The 22237-nt window shown below is 45.5% G+C and overlaps 2 protein-coding genes across 3 annotated transcripts in view; both read left to right on the forward strand.

Annotated features, from left to right (window-relative positions):
- Positions 1–22237, forward strand: part of SEC23IP (SEC23 interacting protein) — a 191646-nt gene that overhangs the window by 44890 nt on the left and 124519 nt on the right. The window lies entirely within an intron of this gene.
- Positions 2649–22237, forward strand: part of LOC144942405 (uncharacterized) — a 34474-nt gene continuing 14885 nt past the window's right edge. Inside the window, exons 1-2 of one of the 2 annotated variants that reach the window (XM_078869254.1) lie at positions 2649–2752; positions 5896–12299. In XM_078869254.1, the coding sequence (XP_078725380.1) occupies positions 2671–2752; positions 5896–12299 (6486 nt within the window). In that variant the 5' untranslated portion in view covers positions 2649–2670. Of the gene's footprint in view, positions 2780–5895; positions 12300–22237 lie in introns of both variants that reach the window. The other variant, XM_078869253.1, reaches the window with a different exon arrangement.

Raw genomic sequence — 22237 nt, forward strand, 5'->3', positions numbered from 1 at the left:
GTGCCATAACTGTGTGGAGGTGAGACCGACTATATCTAGTCGATACCTTTCCACCTCCTCCACCAGCTCTGGCTCCTTCCCCCCCGGTGACGTGATATTCCACATCCCAAAAGCTAGTGTCCATTGCCAAGGTCCAATCCGTCCGAGACCATCCCTCTCCCTGTCATACTGGCATTACACTCAGCCCTCACCCTTCGGCTTGTGGATGGTGGGCCTACAAGACGGCACCACGTAGCCATTTCGGGCTAGGCCCGACCGGGTTACGTGGGTGACCCACCCACCAGCCGCATGCCGGTGAACACCACACCCAGGCATGGCTCCAGGGTGGTGTCCCAATATACCTTGTCCGGGCGAGGTTCTCTGGTTTTTATATTTCAGAACCATTCATAAGGGGCTTTTGTTTGGACCGTTATTTGTCTGGAACCTCCCTCAGACCTATTCACCAAGGGACACCCTATCAGGAGTACAAGACTCCAGGCAACATAGCTCTGAGGGTCATTGGAACACACAAACCTCACCACCACGATAATGTTACGATCCTTTGGTGGGGGGTCGCAATCGTGTCTTCGGTAATATATGTGGTAGTAGTAGTTGTTGTGGCGATGGCTGTGGCAGTTATAGTGGGCATGCCAGTGTTTGTGGTTGGAAGTGGTTATGATATCAGAGTATGTGGGTAGAAAATATCTACACAAACAAGCAAATTTTGTGGGAGGTAGAGGGATATGAGGTCCAGACCTAATCCAGGCAAGGTTCAGACACCACTCGAAACTGGGCCAGCAGTTGTGAGGGAGACAAACATAGATTACAGGAACGGGGGCGTCAGAACTGGTTCAGACACCATTCACCACTAGGGGAGGCAGACACAGATACAGGGGGTGGTGGATGATTAGTGGAAGTGGCAGTTGGTGAGGTAGTAGTCGTGGTCGAGGTGAATGTTACAGTGATTGTGGTGATGGTAGTATAGTATTTGTTGTAACGGCCGTGGTAGTGGTTAAGGTGAGGGTATAGGAAATGGATTAGGTAGTACAATACTTGAAGTGGTAGTTGGGCATGTGGTAGAGGTTGTGGTAATGATTTTGGTAGTGGTAGTTGTGGCAATAGTTGTGTCAGTGGTAGTAATAGTGGTTTTGATGGCGGTTATTGAGTATATATGTGTTTCACCAGACTCTATGTGTGTATGTAAATGAAAACGTGTGTACGTGAACAGTATATCTGCGTGTATGTGTGCATATACAGCAGAGGTGTGGACTCGAGTCATGTGACTTGGACTCGAGTCAGACTCGAGTCATGAATTTGATGACTTGCGACTCGACTTGGACTTGCATAACAATGACTTTGTCCCACCTATGAGATGTGGACTCGAGTCATGTGACTTGGACTCGAGTCAGACTCGAGTCATGAATTTGATGACTTGCGACTCGACTTGGACTTGCATAACAATTACTTTGTCCCACCTCTGATATACAGTACACGAGTATATTTGTTTGAATCTCAGTGCAGTGAATGTGTGTGTTAATGTGGAAATAAGATGTAAATGTATATTTATAAATGTATACAGGATTGTACGTTAAATGACTGTTGGTTAGGAGGCTGAACGTGGGAGCAAACGAGTTGGCCACACCAACGAACAGGTTTTAAGACTTAATAACATGAAAATATAAATTATAATAAAAAGTTAATATGAAAATAGTACCTAAGAAGGTAAGAAGAAAGATCAAACACGTAAGGTGAGTTGTAAACTTAAGGGAAATGAAACCCGCTGTTATTCTCGTAAAAGAAACTGACCCCAGTGAGCTATTACCGAAACAATTTACATGACCGCAAACAGTGTATCATGTTTAATCTGTCAAAGCATGACAAGCCAAGGAGTTAATAACATTCAGTAACTTTCCCTTGTGTATTGTGTAAAGGGGGTATCATTTATGCAGTTCTTTAAGCTGGTACATTTTTCACACGTGTACAGTAAGCTTGTCACTGAAAGCAATGCACTGAAGTTTTTAATGCAAGTTTTATACCCGACACATTTAAGTGAATTTCGCTCCGTGTTATTGAGGAAATTTCAATAAACGCCTCATGTAGCTTTGTTTCACACAAATACCGTCAGTGAAAGCATTGGGCTGTGCAAGTTGGGAGGAAAGTTGACTTTAGGCTGTGTTTACAACACACTGAAGGGGACAATGAATTTACAAATAAGTGGAGCTCATTTTACTTAATTTTTTATTTAAGAGCAGTGCAAGTTAAAACTCGAGCTGTTATGTAACCGGACACAGCAGTCTGTTTCATGAACGCACGTGTGTAAATGTTGCCTCAACTAACCATTTCAAATGTTCAAAATGTAAAATAAACCTTAACTTAAAGTGGTTTGTACATGTAACAGGGTCAGGGGGTCGACTAATTTAGGCCGAGGCTGTCCGCCATTACAGGCACTGGAGCGGGGAAATGGCGGCACGGCCATAAAAATAGTCCCGCACTTCCCCGCCTTAAAGTCCGCGACCTCGCAGGATAACCGCCTCACATTCGCTCTCCGTAGCCCCGACGTCGCCCACAGAATGTAAAGCGGCGCGTTACAATTAAAACTGCCCCTCGCTTCCCGGCCATCATCAGGCGCAATCCGCGGAGTTATCTGGGGGTGGGGGGCGGAGCTGCGTCACGGCTCGTGTGCGTGTATTCATGCGCGAGGCGGCGACCATGAGCGGGGCAAGCGGCTGCAATGGTGAGAGCGACACCAACAACCACCGTGACAACTCCAGCGGTAAGAGCGGCAGCAGCACGCAGAGAGGTAACAACAACACCAAGAGAGTACGTGACAGAAAGTTTGAAATATATAGAAACACGGGGAGTCTCGGCGGCGGCGGCGGTGACGGTGGAGAGCGAAGACGGTGCGGCTACGGCGGCTGCGGCGCCATTGCCACCGCCCGCGACCCAAAACAACAGTGAAGGGAGCAGGGAGCGGCGAGTCTGGTAGCGGTCGCTGTACTGTGGTGGTGATGGCGATAATAGCGGTGATGTTTGTGAGGGGGTGGGGGCGCGGGGATATGGCTGTCGGTTTTGGTGTGATTTATTCGATTCGCCTTTGTTGGAGGCGCGGCAGTTGTGGGCTGCTAAGGCTGTGGTGGTGGTTGTGAGTCACTTCCGGGCGGGGGGGGGACGATGCGGCCCCCTGGCGACGAGTTACGCGCACATCGTGCGTCACAGACTCGCAAAGCCCCCCCCCCAAACCACCCCGTCGTCGAGCCGTGGTCAATCCGCTGCTGGATGAAGGCCTTTAAAGCCGCCAAGACCCGCGATCCAGTGATGTAACAAATCTTACCCAACCGCCTGCATACGAGCTGATTCCGTCGCTTCATCTCCTCGCTGGACGTTCGGCATTCTTGCCCATCGGTCATTCCTTCAAACCGTGACGTGCCCTGTCCAAACCTTTTCATAATACAGTCGTTTAAATTTTCGTTAAGCTGTGTACTCTTAATTCCTGCCTTCCTCTGCCTCAGTTCAACTTGCAGTATGCATTTCTTCCTCTTTATGCAGTTTTACAGTTTTTGGTTTTGCCCGTCTGTCTGAGCCATGTTTCATAGTGGATAGTACGTACTGATTGAACGCTTTCTTTAAGCTCATTGTATTTATGTTAAGCTTTTGAAAAACATTTCAACCTGCTATGGTCAGCCTCTGCATATGTTTCATGCCGTCTTAAACAGCTGATCTCGGTATGCATTCTCATATTTTACCTTAACCTAAAACACAGATGCATCCAAAGCATCATTCTTTCCATTCCATCTTTTAAAGACGATGGGGCCAAATGAGATTGCCACCTCTTGTCTTACATTAGCCTCATGGTTTTTTTGTAACCCCTTTTCGCTAATTATTAGTTTTTACTGCTAAGCCAGTGCCTATCTTTGGTCTTTGTTCTGTTTCTTGTTCCACGGTCCTTCTGCTAAACATACGATTATTCTTTGTTACTGTGTGTACTATTAACAATTAAGACGCATTGGAAAAGTTGAAAATTGCAACTCACAAACCCGCTGGTCTGCGAGGTGGCCAGTAGGTGGCAGTGCATGAAGTGGGTTCGCAATCTCATCTGAGCAGACAATGTTATTCCATCTTGTGTGTATTTGGGGTTTCTCCTAGTAATCTGTTTTCTCCACACACAAAACATTTTGTAATAATTGGCCAAGCACCCCCCCCCCCCCATGCAATAATCTGAAAATAATGTAGAAGCGAGCATATTTTACTGCTCAGTTGGACCAGTGCTTTGATATTCCACAGTGGAATGACTGAGTGAAATTACATTGAGAGACAGGATCACGTGGATTAGATGACATACAGGCACAGTATAAGATAAGACAATTTAAACTGTTAACAAACGTAAGTGGGCTTGGGCAGAACGCATCATGGGTAGAAGGGATGATGACCGCTATTTAAGAGTAAAGATGGAGCTGCAGTCAAGGAATGGAACGCATCCAAAGGTACATCCAATAATGAAATAAAGCAGTGAATCGGCTTGTGTGCAGCTGCTTGGTGGATTATCGCATCACGTGATCACGAGAGATGGCGACGGCTCGGGGAAGATTTCATACAGCAGTGGATTGACCGTGGCTGACAAAAGAGGACCAGGCTATTCATGTATACGAACCTTATGGCAGGACCCTGGGGTCCCAAATGAACGGAAGTCTAAATCGTAATTAATTTATTTTTGGCGACTCCGTCCCACCGCGCACATAAACGCCGCGACCCACCTGGCGCAGATCATTATGTTTTGTCCAAGCGCAGCAGAAGAAACTAAACTTTGTAACTTTGATTATCGCATTGTGTAGAGCTTGTCAAGAGGAATAGGTTGCCGTATCGTTCACCTTCAACAGACAAAATGACGTCGCAACACAGTTTATGCGAGAGCCGTGGGCTTGTGGGACCCCGGGGTCCCGCCATAAGGTTCATATGGCATGGTGTTCGCTAGTATAAAGCTGTTATACCAAAGTTATTATAACTGAGGCAAAATAAGACTATGCTTATGTAGGTACATTTACAGCCCCTCTGACCAGCCACTGCTAGATGATCATGGCCTTTCTACGCCATACATTAGTGAGGTGAACAATGCTGGTCAGTGCTCATTGGCGAAAATAGTCGCGCAGATGATGAGGCAGAAGTACGTTCAGAAATTGATTTGGCTGCACTGCCCTCTGCTGCCCACAATGTATAATTGACATCAATTAGAATCCCATTAACTTGTAATTTTGTGTGGTATCTGCCATCGGAAATTGTTGGGTCACTTCCTCACACGTTTCTCTACCATATCAGTTTTTGACAAAGGTAATAAAAATGTTATTTTGTACATCACTGACAACGATAAGTCTGTTAAATGTATAACTTTTCACAATTACATTTTAATATAGTACAGTGATTGTACCACCAGATGGTGTATGCTTTTAATTCAATGGGTCATAGCCAAAGTATCCAACAATCGTACTAAATGTGTTCAGTCTTTTTAAAATGAGTAATGATAGTAAAATTGTGAAATGTGTATGCACGCCTGCATATTACTCGTGCATTGTGTTTCAGCATTCTATAATTGACTGCCCATTGCAAACTTGCTTACAACTGTTTCATAGACTAAAGCTTAGTCTGAAAGTCATATCAACTTGAAAAAGCTATCGACTGATTCATATCAGCCTTGATTAAAGAATACAAATAAAATGTTTTGCAGAACCCGAATACGTTTGGATAAAAAAATAACATTTTGCAGCTTAAAATATTGCTTGGAAATAATTTACTAACCTTACATTATTATTTTCCTATTAGAGAGTAGGCTAGATTAAGCATCATGCATTCAACATTGCTTGCATGTTCAAAATTAGTAGAAGTACAGTTTTACTTGCAATTAAACAACTAACATTGTAATTTCAGACAAGAAGAGGCCACCAGCCATGTCTTCAGATGCATCCAGTGAAGAAAGTATGCCCTCTTTCAAAAAACGAAGAATCAAATTCCCTAAGGGCCATAGTGGATCATCGTCGAAAGGTTGCTGCAGTCCTTCGAAGGAAAGGAAGCCTCGGTGCGAAAGGGAAAATGCGTGTGAAGGAGCACGAGGCATCATGCTGAAATCGTTAAGGGTTGTTCTCCACAAACTTAATATTGCAGGGCTTAGCTCTGATAGGAATGCAAGCGGCATCACCAGGAAGAGTACCAGTGTTGGTGGAGTAAAAGCTGTGGCTAACGTACCCAAAATTCACGAACTGCATCCTAAGTCCACAGTACACATCGCCAAACTATGCAGCCACTGCAGTCAGTGGATTGAAGACTTCTCCCGGCCTCATGTTTGTTCTCCTCACTACAGTGGCATGAGATCTGTCTTGGTGGCCGACATAAATAACACCGTTTGTGCATCTCCTGTCAGTGAGATTGAGGAATATGTGCCACCGACTGACGAAGCAGCATTGAACATTGAAAATGATGCAGGTACATGCGACATTTCAATTAATAGAGTGGCTAGCAACATTGTAAATGATGCAGAAGCAAGCTACATTGCAACTGACGTGGCATCCATTGGCATTGCCAATGATGTAGGTGCAAGTGACATTGAAAATGATGGGACAGTTGCAAACATTCAAAATGATGGACCAGTCGGTGACATTGCAACGGATGTGAGGGCAAGCAATATTGTGACTGAAATGGCAGACAGCGAAGTTACATTACCAAACAGCAGTGAATTATCTGAATCGATATTCACAAGTCGCTCTGATCCCTCTGGTTGCTTTGAACACCAGGGTAATTCTAATTCTCCAGCAACACTGAAGGGAAAGTCTCTAAGGTCTGGGCGCAATTCTGTCCAGTTTTGCCACCGCTGCCACCAAAAGATAAATAGCAACGATGGGCTTCATGCTCACATGTGTTTTGGCTCATCAGGTCAAACTTGGCCCGAGGAGAAAAATAATTGTCCCCAGAACACGGCAGTTGAGTTCTCACCACGTGGACTGATAGGGCACTACAATTTAACCCACGCAGGCATTCGTCCAAGTTTCAATTGCCCCTTGTGCAAGGAGTCAATCGAAGTATACTTGAATTTGAAATTTCATTACAATGAGCACATGCAGGAAGAAAAATATAAGACCAATGCTAAACCACTTCAGCAGTTGAAGTTTTCTTGCACAATTTGTAAGGACAAGACGAAGGGAAAAAGGAATGGAGCCAACAAAAGTACGACGGTCATCCGGAAACAGGTTTGCAAATTTGTGCAAGACCCTAATGCGCAGGTTTTCTGTTGTAATCAGTGTAATTTCCAACATCCTGTTCTCCGTATGGTAAAGAAGCATTCCCTTCAGAAGCACAGTGTAAATTTAGAGTGCTTTTCATCTGAAGAGCAGGCTGCCCAAGCTCTTCGTTCTCACAGCTTGATGTCGCCCTGCCGGAGGAAAGATGAGATACCGGAAGTAAATGCAAGCGACACACCTGACGAAACATACGAATGTGACTCAACCACTGTGGATGATGTGGTTGGTGTAGACGGAGGATTGAGTGCACCTCTGTTGCCAATCCTGAGCGGCGATCATGTGGGCACAGTTGACGTGATGCGGAAACCTGATTTACTGATGCTGGGTGATGGAGAAGTCCTGGAGAAAAGTAATCTTTTGATGCAAAGCACAACCAAGAGTGTCCCTCTGCTTCAAGAAAACACTTCTGTCTTGCAGAAGACAATGAACAATCGTCCCCTTTTGCCGGTCATAGGAAGCCGAATTTTAATTCCAGCCAATTACACTTTTGAGGTGTTGGGCGTGAAGCTTGTTGAAGGTAAGAAGCAGGTGGTTATCAAGCTTAAGCAAAAAACAGAGGTGGATGCCATCAAGACAACAGAAAATAATGGGGCAAGAGCAGATAATTCTGGTGCCAGCAAAAATTCTGGTAAAACAAAGTCCCTGATGAAGTTGGTGCAGTTCAAGCTAGCAAGTAATAATGATGGTGACAAAACAAACCAGCCTTCATCTGTATCTCCAAGTATACAGCAACAGGAGAAAAATTCTGATTCCTCTGAGACAATCAAAGAAAATCAGGTGTCACACTGCATAGATGTTGAAGACACAGTGTCCAGCAGTGTGAGAGCATTTGTTACTCGCAAGGAAACGCAGCAAGATCCTGAAATAACCATTGTAGACAACCTCGCTGTGCCAGCTTCATCCAAATGCAAACGGTCCATTGTTGAGTCCCTTGTAAGAGGTGCACAAGTAACAGATAATCCTTCATCCGATGCCAAGAGAATATGTTGGACTCGGCTGGACTATTCGCAGGTGATAAAGCCAATTCCTCAGAATAGTTCTGAAAAGTCTTCACTTACTCCAGAGTGTGCACACGAAAGAGCCACCGACACTTACAACGTCAAAGAGAACCGTGCTGTGTCTGAACCACCTGATCTGATTGATGAGCCTGAGGTCCCAGATGAAAACAGGAGGCCGGAAAATATATCCATAAATAATCTCGGCAACGCATCCACTCCGCAGTCTGGAACAGTCCAAGTGAATGCAGCATCGGTGGAAAAAGATGCAAGTGTCTTGTCAGATGATCTGAAAGAAATCGAAGGGGAGATTTCTCTACATGAACTCAAAGGGTGTAATGGGATGTTAATGATGAAAAACATAGCAAGCCGAAGGCAGACGTCTGCAAATGCTGATGGCAGTGAAACAGATGTTGCTGAAGAAATTAAATTGATTGCCACTGCTGATTTGAAACATGACCAATATTTGTTAGGTGATTCCTGGATGAATCCTGACATAATCCTCAGCTCTGAGAGCAAATTTGATAGTGTACCAAAGCGTGGTAGGCCGAAAAAGCATAGTTCCAAACCATTGCTGAAAAGCAAGCAAAAATCCACTCTCAGTGACACAAATGAGCATGCACTGCCTATATCACAAAGCATGGAATTCCCCAATACACCATCTTCTGGTAAACTTTCCGAACAGTTACAGGAAGATTGCGTTGAGGTTCCAACAGATGAAAGCCATTCACAAATTCCTATTGCCAAAGCAGTAAATCAAATAATTGAACCGCTGTGCACCGTCACAGAATTGTCTTCAGGTGAACCTATGCAACGAGAAGAATGCAACCCTTTAAATTTGACGCAGCCTCTCGTTTCACATTCATGCCATGAAATGTTACCGAGTGAAAATCGTCCACAATCAACCTCTGCTTCAGTCCTTCCTCCTGCTCTACCACCAGCAGACACACAATTATCACTGGACTCTAATCAAAGCACTACATTAACATGCACCACTCCCTCTCCCACCACACTGACTTCACCACCTGTCACATTCACATCTGTTTTGCCAGAAATGCCCGGTCAGCCATTGAAAACGGTGCAAGAAAAGCCATCTGTACCGATGCAACCAGACCATGGGATCATGGCTTGTAACAGCACCAGCACTGTCTTGACTCCAGAAACAAATGCTGTTGCTAGTCCCACTACCATGCAGTTCACTTTGCCACCGCATATTTTGGAAGATTTGGTCAGGAAGCCTGGTAGCAAAGTGTTCATCCCGGTAAAAGGTGCTTCGAAGTTGTCTCCTGCACATTTTCCATTTTACGTCAAGCTTACAAATGGTAGAGTAATGAAGATTATGCCTTCTGTACCGAAGTCTGATAATTCTGCTGCCAGTCAAGAGCCCACACTGTTAGAAAAAAGCACCAAAGGCAATCTTCACTCGTCAACAGCTGATATTCCTCAGTCGTCTGTTGTGTCGAAAGTGATCCAGAATGTGATGCACAAAAAGGTTTCATCTGAGATGCAGAACCAGTGTCAAGCACCCACTCAGCAGCCCACTTACTCATTTGCCCAGCCAGCACCCTTGATGTTGACCAAACAATCGGATGTATCTCCGAGTAGCCTTCCCATGCCTGTCTGCACGACTGTAGTAACTTTGCCCAGCACACTTTCATTTCAGCCATTGGTTGGAGGACAAACGAATGTTTTGACATCAACAATGGGAGTGTCCACAACAACTACCACACTTACGGCTACCACAAATCAAATGGCTCCAAAGAGTTTCATCATTAGCAATTCCCAATCTATAATGATACCGTCTATAATGAATCAAAATGCACCCTTTATATTATTTTCAGTAGGAGCAAATTCAGGCCCTCAGATAGCCTGTCCGGAAAATGTTTTGTCCGGGATGATGAATGGAGACCTCACAAGTCATGTGCGAATTCCTTCACAAAATATGCCACCACTGATGATTCCTGTACCACCTTTGAAGCTTTTTCCCACTCAGACAATCTCTGCCGCAACCAACAAGGCCGACAACCTGCATCGCTCCGTACCAAACGCCACAGTTCAGCTTCCCGCACCACCTCCGATCATCATTAAAACGTATCCCAACTCAGCCAAGCCAATACAATTGCACTTTCCATTGATATCGACTCAAGCTTTAGCTAAAGCGTGCAACACAGAAAAAATAAATCAACACACTTTGAATTTTTTCACCCCCTTGAGTGCTTTTGACAAGGGTTTCGGGTCCAGTTCTCCCTCGCAAAACCTACTTACGGTAGGTCCAACAATTGCTGTTTCCTCAAAGAAGCCTGAGACAATGCCCCCACAACCCATACCTCTCATACAGCCTTTGGCATCTGCAAATTTGAAGTGTTTCACGAATGCTCATCTGTTGGAGAGCAGTGTTTCGGATTCTCAAAAGCAAACAGAAATCTCTCAACATGATGGTCTGTTAAAAAGTACAGCTGTAATTAATGACCCTCCTGTTCTTAAAGAGTCTGCCGAGTCCAAGCTCATCACTCAACCCATGTGCTCAGCTGAAAACCATGAACCTCATTTCCAAGTGGCCTGGGATTGTAGAAGTCAACCGAAAGATGTTGGACCTTGCAAGGCTCTTCCTGCCATCAACGGAGCAATGCTACCCATTTCAGATTTGCCAGCACAAACAGCTCAAATTGGAAATGTCAAAGATTTGAGAGATATTGAAACGGAAACATCTCAAACCACAAATGTTCAGCCGGCTTCAATTTCTTCACCTTTTGTCCAAGGTGAACACTACTCCAAATCACAGGGAAATCTTCCAAGTGGGTTGCTACCAAATGTGGTAATTTCTAAAATGGCATCATCAGAATTGATAAGCAACATGAATTGTGCGTCAGTGATTTATAAAGCAGTTTCTAAAAACGGTGAATATGCAGACAATGCCCATGAAATGGCAAAGCGTGACTTTGATTTGAAATCGCAGTTGGACCAGAACAAGAGTGCTGCTGAGCCAACAGGTGGAGAACTACACATTGATGGTCGAGCAAAGTCAGATGTAGCCGTACATTCTTTAGAAACCGAAGAATCGACAACACCAAGAACTCTTTCAGGCTGTGTACAACGTGTGTCTAGAGTCTACGTCTCTAATGATAGAGATTCAGTAGCAAAATTGGGTCAAGGAGAACCTGCATCAGAAGCTGAAGATGCAGCAGCAACACTCATGGCACTTGCGCACTGTGGTGAATTAATATCTAACACCTGTCACGCGATTGTGAATACGGAGATCAAAAAAGCGGGCGATTTAAAATCTGCATCGAAGCCTGACTATGTTGTAGCACCCAAGACCCTTGCAAGCGGTGTTGAATCGACTTCCAAAGTATCAAATGTTATCAAAGTGGTCTCAGAGGCAGATATGCGTGAAGGGAAACCTGTGTCAGAACCGGAAACTGATGTGAACTTTGACACCCAAGGTGAACCTGGGCATGTGACATTTGCAAACTTTTCTCCATTGAAGCGGAAAATACAAGGAACTAACCAAGTAAAGATAAAAATAAGAAAACCCACATGCAAACCTCAGTCGGTAATGGCATCTACTGATATGAAAACCCAAGCAAGATCTGCCTACTTGGCTACCTGCATTTCATATTTCCAGGAAAAACACAACACAGCTTTGAGAGTAGTTAAAACGAAACCCAATAGTCCCTCAAATGAAGCCTGCTTTCTACCTATATCTGTCGGTGAATCCAAAGAGCAGTTCACCAAACCAGCCCGGACTTTGAAGAAGAAAGTGGACGATAAAGAGCTTCAGACGGCCAATGCATGTTCCAGTTTTTCTTCACAGCTACCGCTATCCCTGCCCATCAAGCCTCTGTACATCAGGCAGGCTCACAAACAGCCAAGGGCCAATCAGCCGGTGGTGGTGCTCAATCACCCATATATGGACCCACAGGAGGTGGTCAACCTGATGCGGACGGTGAACATGTACCCAGGTTGTATCATCAAGGTGGTGCTGTCCCGCCGCACACTGGCAGCAATGGAGGCCTCAAATCAAGAACAGCAGTTACTCAAGCAGGTAAATCGTGTGTTTCTTTCATTTAGAAGGGTTGTGGCTTGTTTCAGCCTGTTAACAATCTCGTTTTGCTGTGGATGGGGCATGTAACACGTCATTAAATTCTGACACAAATAACATTAATATTTCATCTAAAAGTGACTGCATGTCAATATTGATTAGTAAGAAAATACATTTTTAGTTGCGTTAGGGCTCACCCAGTGTTCTTCATTGCAAGGCCCGCGGGCCACTGGTGGCCCCTGGTGGCATTTAGTGTGGTCGCTGATGTGCAGCCCCTGACAAAACTCAAATGTGAAAACACCCCCCCCCCCCCCCCATAATCGTGCTGTCAAACCCCCAATGGTTTCAAATGTGTGGCGGCTCTCGCACTGGCGTCTTATTGGCGAAAGTGGCCCTCTAAAAACTAGTGATGACCACTGGGCTAACCCAAAACTAAAACTTATAGTTAAATAGGTTCAAGATAGGCTTTTATGATTGCGTTCTAGCAAACTTGTATAAAAAACGATTTCACCTTAAGGTTAAGTCAGTGGTGGGCAATACATGGATCGCAAAATATTTTTTTGTGACTTTGGTACAAAACGGAACAATGGCAAGCATATAGAGTGATGTGTCGCGATTGAATGGTGGTATTTTAGCACGAGGCAGATGGGCAGTACTTTAGGCCCCGTCTGCCAATCACATCATGCGCTATAAGTGAGGACGCGCATGCACGGATATCGGATATTTGATTTCTGATATATAACCATCACTTATTACAGAATTACACGAATCACATTCAGCTTCTGTAGTGTAAATCTAGAGTTGGTAAAGCTAAAATGGTAATTATTTTCTAAATTTGGTCCCAATATATTACACCGTGTCCAACTAAAATTCACAGCACCGTTTGGTCCTTGGGGAGTGCAGTAAAACTGGGCTGCTGTATCTGCGGGGCCGACTTGTGATCCAGTATGAGCAGATAGTGTAGTACCAGGGTAGAAATGCATATATATTCACTAACTTTTCATTACATATATTCATACAGTTTAATGATAATGGTGTGGATGGCCATCAAGGATTAGATAAAATGCATATGGTGGAGCCTGAATGAGGCCCAGTAATTGTGTGATTGAGCCTTCGTATTGGACACAGCTGCTTGGCAGCGCACATGGCCGGGCCTGTGTTCGGGCCTAGTTAATCGGGCACATGGTTGAACTTGAGTCAGGCCTAGCTGGCCGTGCACATGTTCATGCCTGAGGTGGGCCCAGTTGGTCGCGGACATGGCAGAGCCTAAGGTGTATCTATTGATACATGGTGGTATATTGTTTGCTAATGCAAATTAGAATTATTATACACAATGGTAATTCTTAAACCTAAATGTTTAACATTAGCTTCCCGCAAAATTAAGCACGGCGAATTTGGAATTTTTTGTGACTTATGGGTTATGTTTAATATAAGTAATTTAATTTGTGACGGGTAATGTAGCTTCCCTCATTTAATGCATACCCAGTACACAATGCTCTCCATTATACACCGTTAATGCATACCCAGTTCAAGATAATGTTGCATATTAAACCCAGAAACATGTTTTTTGTTTGCCCAGGAAAGCTTCACGAAGTTTCATGACTTTTTTTCAGCAACGCCCAGTCGGGGCTGATGATTGCTATGTAATTCATAATGTTACACTTGGAGGGAAATTGCTGAAAGGTCCTGACTAATTTCTTGTACAGGAATCTCACACCCCCCCCCCCCCCCCACTATAAGTTGCCAGATTGTTTCACATATACGTTGCCGTTTAATTAGTGAACATGTTTCATTGTAAGTGCAATGTTTTTCATATGCATTCTTTAAAAAAGGGGCAAATACTGTGCATTTAAAAAAAAATAGGAATGCACGTGCTGAAAACTTCGACTATTTTGCGACGTAATACTGTATTGTAATACTGTATTGTACACATATAGCAGATATAAATGATTTCCCTCCACGTGGGGAGGGAAGCTGGACACAATGTAGAGGACATGGACTGTGGCCCCAATTTCATTGTAGATGAAGAGGCAGGTGATCCTGCCCCTTTGTTTCCTAACTCCACCAGTACTCACCCCAAGAGGCCTCTATTAGTCACCTCTTAAACAATCTCTGATAAGTTTGATCTGATTACAGTTAAGCTTTGTTATCTGGCATCCTTGGGGAATAGAGGGTGCTGATTAATCAAATCTGAGAGCTATACTTATGGTTAACCAAATTTTCTAAGTAAGATTCTTGAGTTTCGCATTTTTAGAAAGTGACGCGAAAGACAAAACCTTTATTCAATACTTAAGCCGTACCTAAATAATGGTGTTAGGTACATGGAAACCAAAATCACAATTGAAATAAGTACTCTACTGTACTTTATGCGAAATAAACTAAAAATTAAATAATTAAAATAAACCTGTAGCAAACCTATATAACAAATTCTCAACAAATAGTATAACTACTGTACTTACCGATGATGATCCAAAGCGGGTGTGTGTTTCCAAGTGAGGAGCAATAGTTCCAACGGTTAGCGCGCTGCGCTATGAACTCGGCAATCCGAGTTCCGAATCCCACTCACGCTCAATACCAGTAACGATCTTAATCGGTTCTAGCCCTCCCCTAGGTCGACTCAGCTTTAAATAAGTACCTGGTGAGATGCGTAAACAACACCACTTGGGAGACAAAGGCGGCCGGGCGTGGAATTGGCCACCCATCTCCCTCGTGTGCTGTGCTGGCCTTCATAGGCGATCGCTAATAGGACTTGCCCAACAGTCTGTTAATAGGCTATACACTGGGCGTCTTTGTCTACGAGATGCTTCCATGGCAAAGGTTTAGGGGCGACTGCCTCCCGTCTCCCACCCACCCCGCACCATGGTAGCAGCCAATGATACAGTGGTTAAGTGTTCATTATACCCGTGAAAGGCCAAAACTAACCCCTGCAAGAGCTAAATTTGTGTACAAGCGACACCACTCATGAGTGTCTTGAAGCTTCCTTAAACAACATCTATGAGAAGCTGATGGCAAGATGCCGGATGGCTATCAGAATTTTTCTGGATATGTGAAGGAAGATTTGTATTGCCGTTTATGAGAGATGTTGGTTGATAGAGTATTCCAGATGGTAAAGTGGATTCAGAGCTTTTCCTGTACAGTAAGTTCCCGGGTTGTGGAAGACCTGATTTAAGGAAATACAACTTTACGGAAATGCTCCCATGAGACATGTTTAAAAAAAATCAAGACTCTATGCGGAAATGTTTGCATTAGTCACTTAAGCGCCAATACTGCAATGCGGTGAGGTTGCGGATGAATACCGCAGAGCGAGGCGTAACCAAAAACACTGCCTTTACCGGGCCCAACCTTCACTAGGATTAAGGTAAATGGAATTTGTTGTAGCATTGCATAATTTGTTTTCTATATGTATAACTTTCTTTTTTCACCATGATTCTATTGATAGTTTTTTTCATTTTAATATAATTTAATGAGTTATCTACTATGTGTACTTTATTGAACACAACTACACATTGCGTATGGTCTCAGCCAACAGCGATCGGAGAAGTCTCGACCTAGCCTAATGCATGGTAAACGAACATTCAGAAGTTAATGTTTTCTGTTAACAATATTAAAATGTGTTGTGGTTTTCATAAACAATTGGATACATACTCTTTGGTTCTTTCGGTAAAGTTACGTAGGTAGAAAAATAATAGATCATGATGTTTCGATCGCAACACAAGCAATTGTCATCAGGTGGGACAACAACAGCAAGAAAAAACTGCTGAAGTAGGCGAGAGATCTGCCGTGGCACGAGGTTATATATGACTCGGCAGTAGGGGGGGAGAGAGAAGTGGGGGGGGGGGAAAGGAGGCGGGGCAAAAGTGGACCACCGCAGCAGCACTGGAGAGATCGGCTGCAGGGGAGGAAAGAGAAGTGGGGGGGGGGGGAAGGAATTTAATACAGTATATGTTCCATTAGTTTAATTATGGGTAATGTGAGGGTAGACATTCGATGAAATGAAAATCATAGGAAGTGCAGAAAGTATGTACAGTGAAACGATAAAGGTAGCGATAGAAAACGGATTACAGCGCAATCCAGTACTGAGAGAAAACCAACTATTAATCAGGAAGGGGAGGCACTATTTCTGGCTATGGGATTTTACCTTGATTTTACCTTGATTTTGAGGGAAAATTGTTCAATTTCCGACGTATGAAAAATTTGGGTTACGGATCATACTCGGAACCTAACCCTTCCATAACCCGGGGACTGCCTGTATTTGTATTTATTATGAGTTAAAATGTATGTTAACTCCTAATCATGCATTTTCGTTGGCTTCATGACATTTAGTCATGCAAAAAAAATACAGAAATGTGGGCTAGGAATGCAACCCCTGATTTATGGGGAATTAAAGTTTATTTTTAGTAATTTTTTGTTAAGTAGCATCTCTCAGGAACGCATTCCTTGCTTATAATGAGGGATTCCGGTATTCTTGTATCTGTCTCTTTGTGTGTTATTGTCTCTGTGTCTGCATGTTAAATGCTCCATGTCCTAGAAAGCGCCCATGGAATTGGAGGTCCACGCTGCAAATGAACGGTTACAATGATGCACAAAGCAACAGGGCATTGAATGACAAAACCAAATCGAATAACATGGGCATTCAAACTGCCCAAGTAATTAAAACGATCAAAATATCGTGCATTGCGGGAGTAACTGATTAACTAGCCAGATGTTTGGAAAAACAAAACATCAGAGTCAGATTTGGCATGGTACATAAAATACAGATATTAATGTTTGGTACAAAAGATGTATTACCAAAGCTATCAACAGAAGGTGTGTAAGGATTAACTGCACATTTGGAAAATGTTATGTTGGACATACAAGACGAATGATCAGCACGAGACTAAAAGAACATAAGATACATATTAAATCCTCCCAAATACAACTGTCAGCAGTAGCAGAACACGCGTGCCAACAAGGACACTCAATTGATTTTGATAATGTTGAAGTTCTATGCAAAAGTAGCTACTACTGGCCAAGAATAATTAGAGAATCTATCGAAATTGAAAGAATTAAAACTGGTTTTATCCATTCGGATTGCCACTGCCTTAGTGCTGCGTGCAAGCGAATTACTAATATGAGGCAAGAATGTGTGGGTCCCGCACGTGATGACACTACATGTAGGACACCGCCCCCCCCATCAATAATCATGAGCTGAACAATTTTTGTATTGAATATTTTAGATTTACTGCAATATACACCCGTCCTTGGACGGGCAAAAAAGCTAGTCATCAAATAATACATTTAAATGCATGTCTATGAAGGGCACCATACTTCAATAGGGATTACCGTTAGATGGCGGGTGCTGGGACGGAGAAACAACGAGAAGCAATTGGAGTCCTTGTTCTGGGAGTTTCAAGGAGGTTCTGTGACGCACTGTGAAGGTTTCTATGATTAATTGAAGTATAAGGCATCAACAGATAACTTGGGTAAAGTGGGTTACCGGATTTTAGGGCGTGGTAGCAAAGGCAAGCGATCTTGAAGGTAATTTTGGTCGAAATGGACAGCCAATGAAGGGTACGAAGGATGGACAGAGTCAGGGCGAGGCTTGCAGGGGCCATGGACAACTCGGGCAGTGTAATTTTGGAGGCATTGCAGCTTATTTTGGTTGCTTAGAGTGGACAGGATGTGGACTGAGTTACAGTAGTCGAGCCACAACCCAACAATTCTGCAGGCGAGAGTATTTGCGATGTTGGAGGTGATGAGCTGACGTGTATGGTGGAGGGCCCTGAGATGGTAGTTGCAGGACTTGAGAATGAGGTTGATATGAGTGTCGGAAGGAGAGAGTGGGATCCAGAGTGATGCCAAGAAATGGGAGATGGTCTGAGAACGGAACTAAGGAACCAGCGATTGAGATTCCCGAGGGGAGTGGGAGTGAAGCCAGTCTCTGCCTAGTACCAATTAAGATGGCCTCGGATTTGGTAGGGTTTAGGGAGAGGTCGTGATCTTGAAAACCAGTGCTGTAATGCAGTCGAGCAAGCGGAAAGACGGCCGATACCCGGGTTGCTGGGAGATTTAATGGAGGTGATGAGAAGAGTGGTGTAGGAGTGGTAGCAGATGTTGAAGCTGTCGATCAGTCGGCCAATGAGAGATTAATAGAACGGAAAACAGCAGGGACCCAGGACTGAGCCTTGAGGTACTCGGCATGTTAACGGAATTTCGTTAGAAGAAGCTCCCACTTGATGGTGAAACACCTGCCTGAGAGAAATGAAATACAGTTTAATGCGGTCCCGCTGATCCCAGAGTCTGACTCGAGGCGATTGATTCGGTGTCGAAGGCTGAGGAAATGTCAAGGCTGACGCGTAAACCAATGGAACCGGAACCGGAATCGATAATGGCAAGGATGTCGTCCAGGATCCTAGTCAGAGCGGACGCTGTTGAATAATCATCATCATGTGTATGCCCCTCGGGCCATAGCAGTCCCCACGAGCCGCCACCAAGCAATCCTATCCTGCGCTGGCCGCCACGCTGAATGTAAGACAAAGCCATGGTGTCTAAGATCAGCCTCAATTGTGTAAGTCCATGTAAGCCGTGGTCTGCCCCAGGGGCGCCTCCAGTCCCGTGGTGGGCCGTTGATCATCGCGTGCAGGGCTCTGGCATAATCTGTTGATGCATCCACCCGGGCAACGTCTTCTGGCTCTGACCATTTCATGCACTGTCAGACAACTAGTGCGAAGGGGGACCTTGGCATTGGTGATGTGTTCACTGAAGTGGATGCGGAGTATCCGTCGCAGGCACCACTGGTCGAAGGCATCCCACTTCTTGCTCGGGAATGCCATCATTGACCATGTTTCTGAGAACATACAGTCGTACAGGAAGGATGTATGCATCGTCTCGTCAAATCTTTGTTGCTGTTGTAATGCTGGAACGCCAGGTGTCTGTCGAGCTGTTTCATGCACTCGCATGCAATTGAGATTCGCATTTTAATTTATACCTCGCTGCTTCCAGTGTGTTGAATAGTGCAGCCGAGATAGGTGAACGATTTTACCAATTCAACGTTGTTGCCTGCTATTACCACTTCAGGCAAGTTTTGTGGTCTGTCATCAGTGGTCTGTTTTGGCCCAGTTTATATCCAGGCCAAATGGGAGGGCTTCACTATGCATGATCTCAAGGACTAGGAGTAGTCCGCGGCAAGGTAAGGTAAAAGTTCAAAAGCAACGAGCCTACCTTTACCCTACCTTTTACCCTTACCCCATACAAATTTCCCGATTACAGGGTAATTACTGGGGTACTACACATGAAAAAGGTTTATAACAGGTAAATGCTAGGTAGAGTGCTTTATTCATATAGAATACTCTCGAATTGGGCATTGAGGCTGTCGACGACACCGTCCTCCATAACCTCCTCGTCCCAGTCGTCTTGGTCGATGACGATCTCATCAACAACCTGATCAAGTTCGTCATTGCCGCCGTCCTCGGATGAAGGACGGGCAATAAAATCCTGCGCCGCTCCGGCCCAGTTAGACGGGACCTTTAGGCAGCCGGCCACGTTCCACGAGCGCAAGCACATAGACTGGATGGAGAGCGTCGACGACAGCGACTGGTAACGCATGTGAACTTCCGCCCGGCTCCGCTATTCGCGCGTTCGCAGGAAGTTGACATCGCCGGCACTCCCAAGTAGTCGCAGGCCATTTTGTAGTGGGCGGGGATCAGCTCTTTGCAGAGAGACCACTGCATTACATCAATGAAGGCGCTGGCGGTCGTGACGCCCATGCTCAGAAAATGATCGACTTCATCGCCGTCGTCGATGGAGCTGCCGACGTTGCTGACGAGGGTGCTGAATAGCGACCCCTCCTCCATATGGACATGGACTGCCGTCGGCGGGATGGCGAGCACGTCCGAGTAGTGATGCTGCAGGACACAGCAGATCGTGGCCTTCAGTGTAGCCAGCTCGTCTTGGTCTGTCGTTTTCGGCAGCTGTGGATTCAAGTAGGATGCCACAATGGCGGGTTCCTGAACCAGGAAGTCGCGGTACAGCACCAGCTCGGCCTTCATCCCCATCGCGGTTAAGGACTGATTGATTGCTCTAAGAGTGGCTTCAACGCGATCGCAATGATGGATCAGGTGCTCCATCGTCACCGGCACGAGATTCAATGTCGACTTGCGGTCCGCCGCCAACGAGGTCATAACCTGGCGCGGCATTCGCAGGAATGCTGTCACGCCCTCGATGTTTGCCCACTGCAGTTCAGAGAAAGCGCCGACGCCGATCACATCCTGAAAGTTCGCCATGATAATGTCCTATGGGACACGCTTTTTGATGGTGTCGTCGCCCATGTCAAAAGTCGAATTTCACCTGGTCGGCAAGTCCTGGTGCGTCGGCTCCTTGCTGGTGAGCTTGGCGATCTCAGCCTCGCGGCGGTACAATTGCGGGATGACCTTGCTGCGCCTGATATTGACCAGCGCCTTTCGCAGTTTGGCATTAGTCGACTTGATCAGTTTGAGAACTTGGACGACGCCGATCTGGACCGAATGATCTGTGCAACGAATATGGTGGCAAACCCGCAACTACTCATATCTGGTGTCCGCGTTGACCAGAGCAAACAACGTTTTGACAGCACCGACGGCATCGGAGCCATTGTCGCTGGTGACAGCGAGTAGCTTGGTCGAGACAATGTGCCCGAGGCTTTGGAGGTGCTCAAACAGAGTGGTGCCAATGTGTTTTTGGACTGCGCATCGAGGATCGTCAACAGCATGGATTTCAACGCACCAGATTTGGTGTCGATCCAGTGCACCGTGACCATCCAAAATCCCTTCAGGTTGCGGTTCGACCACCCGTCGATGATGAGCGAGATGGCGACGTCCAGGTTGGAGAAGAACGCCCCGACGATGGAAAGCATAATGGCGTAAAGCTCAACTATTCTGTGAATGATGGTGCGGGTCAACGGGTCCTCGTATCCCTGCGTCAATGTGTGGACCAAGGTCTTGGACTTGTCGCTACCGGCGGCTCGCAAAGAGATTGCACCTTGGATAACAATCAACCACCGCGTTCTCAAACTTTACCAGGAGGCGATTCGGGATTGCTGGCCTGCTCAGCGTTTGCTGCATTAGGCGGCTCGCCGACGCCGACATCCTTACCTTGCTGCCTGGAGCACATTGTGCTTCTTGCGGTGGGCTTTTCACCCCGACGCGTTCGTGTGGGAGGAAAACCACATGTGGCAGTGTACGCACTGCCGCTTTCCTTGCTGCACATGGGGACCACCTTCCATCCAATCGTGCGTGTTCTCCCACGGGAACACATGCCGCTGCCTCTTTCGATTGCTGTTCGCAGCGACCCCGAAAATGCCGTTGCTGGCATCCTCAACCTCATCCTCTACCTCAAGAATGTGGTCCGTCTCCATCTGGTCCGACATCAATGATTCCAATTTTAAATGGAGGCCACGGACTGCGCCACGGAGCTTTTAGCCAGTGGTAAACAGGGAATTTACCGGGTAATACTTCACGCTACCTTTACCCTACCGGGTAATTATTCCACACGACCTTTACCCTACCCTTTACCTTACCCCTTGACATGGTCGACATCTTTACCCTTTTACCCGGTAAAAAAGGTAAATTACCTGACCTTGCCGAGGTCTAACTCGGATTAAACTTAAAGCATTTCAGCTAGCAAGGCAACATCATCTGCATAGTCCAAGCCGGTGAAGAAGACCTCGTTGCCTAGGGTTACTCCCAGCAAGCCTTTATGGACCGTGCGCTGCAGTATCCAATCCAGTGGGGCAAGGAACAGGTTCGGGGCAATGCTGCAGCATTGCCTTATGCTGGTTTGGATAGTGATCCACTCGGACAACTCTCCGTCTACACTGATTGTCCATGTTGAGCTTTCTTCATTAGATTCACAATCTTCTGTGGCAATCCAATGTGTGTGAGGAGCAGCCAAAGATATTTTCGGTCGACAGAGTCGAAAGCAGCATT

This window comes from Lampetra fluviatilis, chromosome 27 (assembly GCF_964198595.1).
Source record: "Lampetra fluviatilis chromosome 27, kcLamFluv1.1, whole genome shotgun sequence".
Lineage (NCBI taxonomy): Eukaryota > Metazoa > Chordata > Hyperoartia > Petromyzontiformes > Petromyzontidae > Lampetra > Lampetra fluviatilis.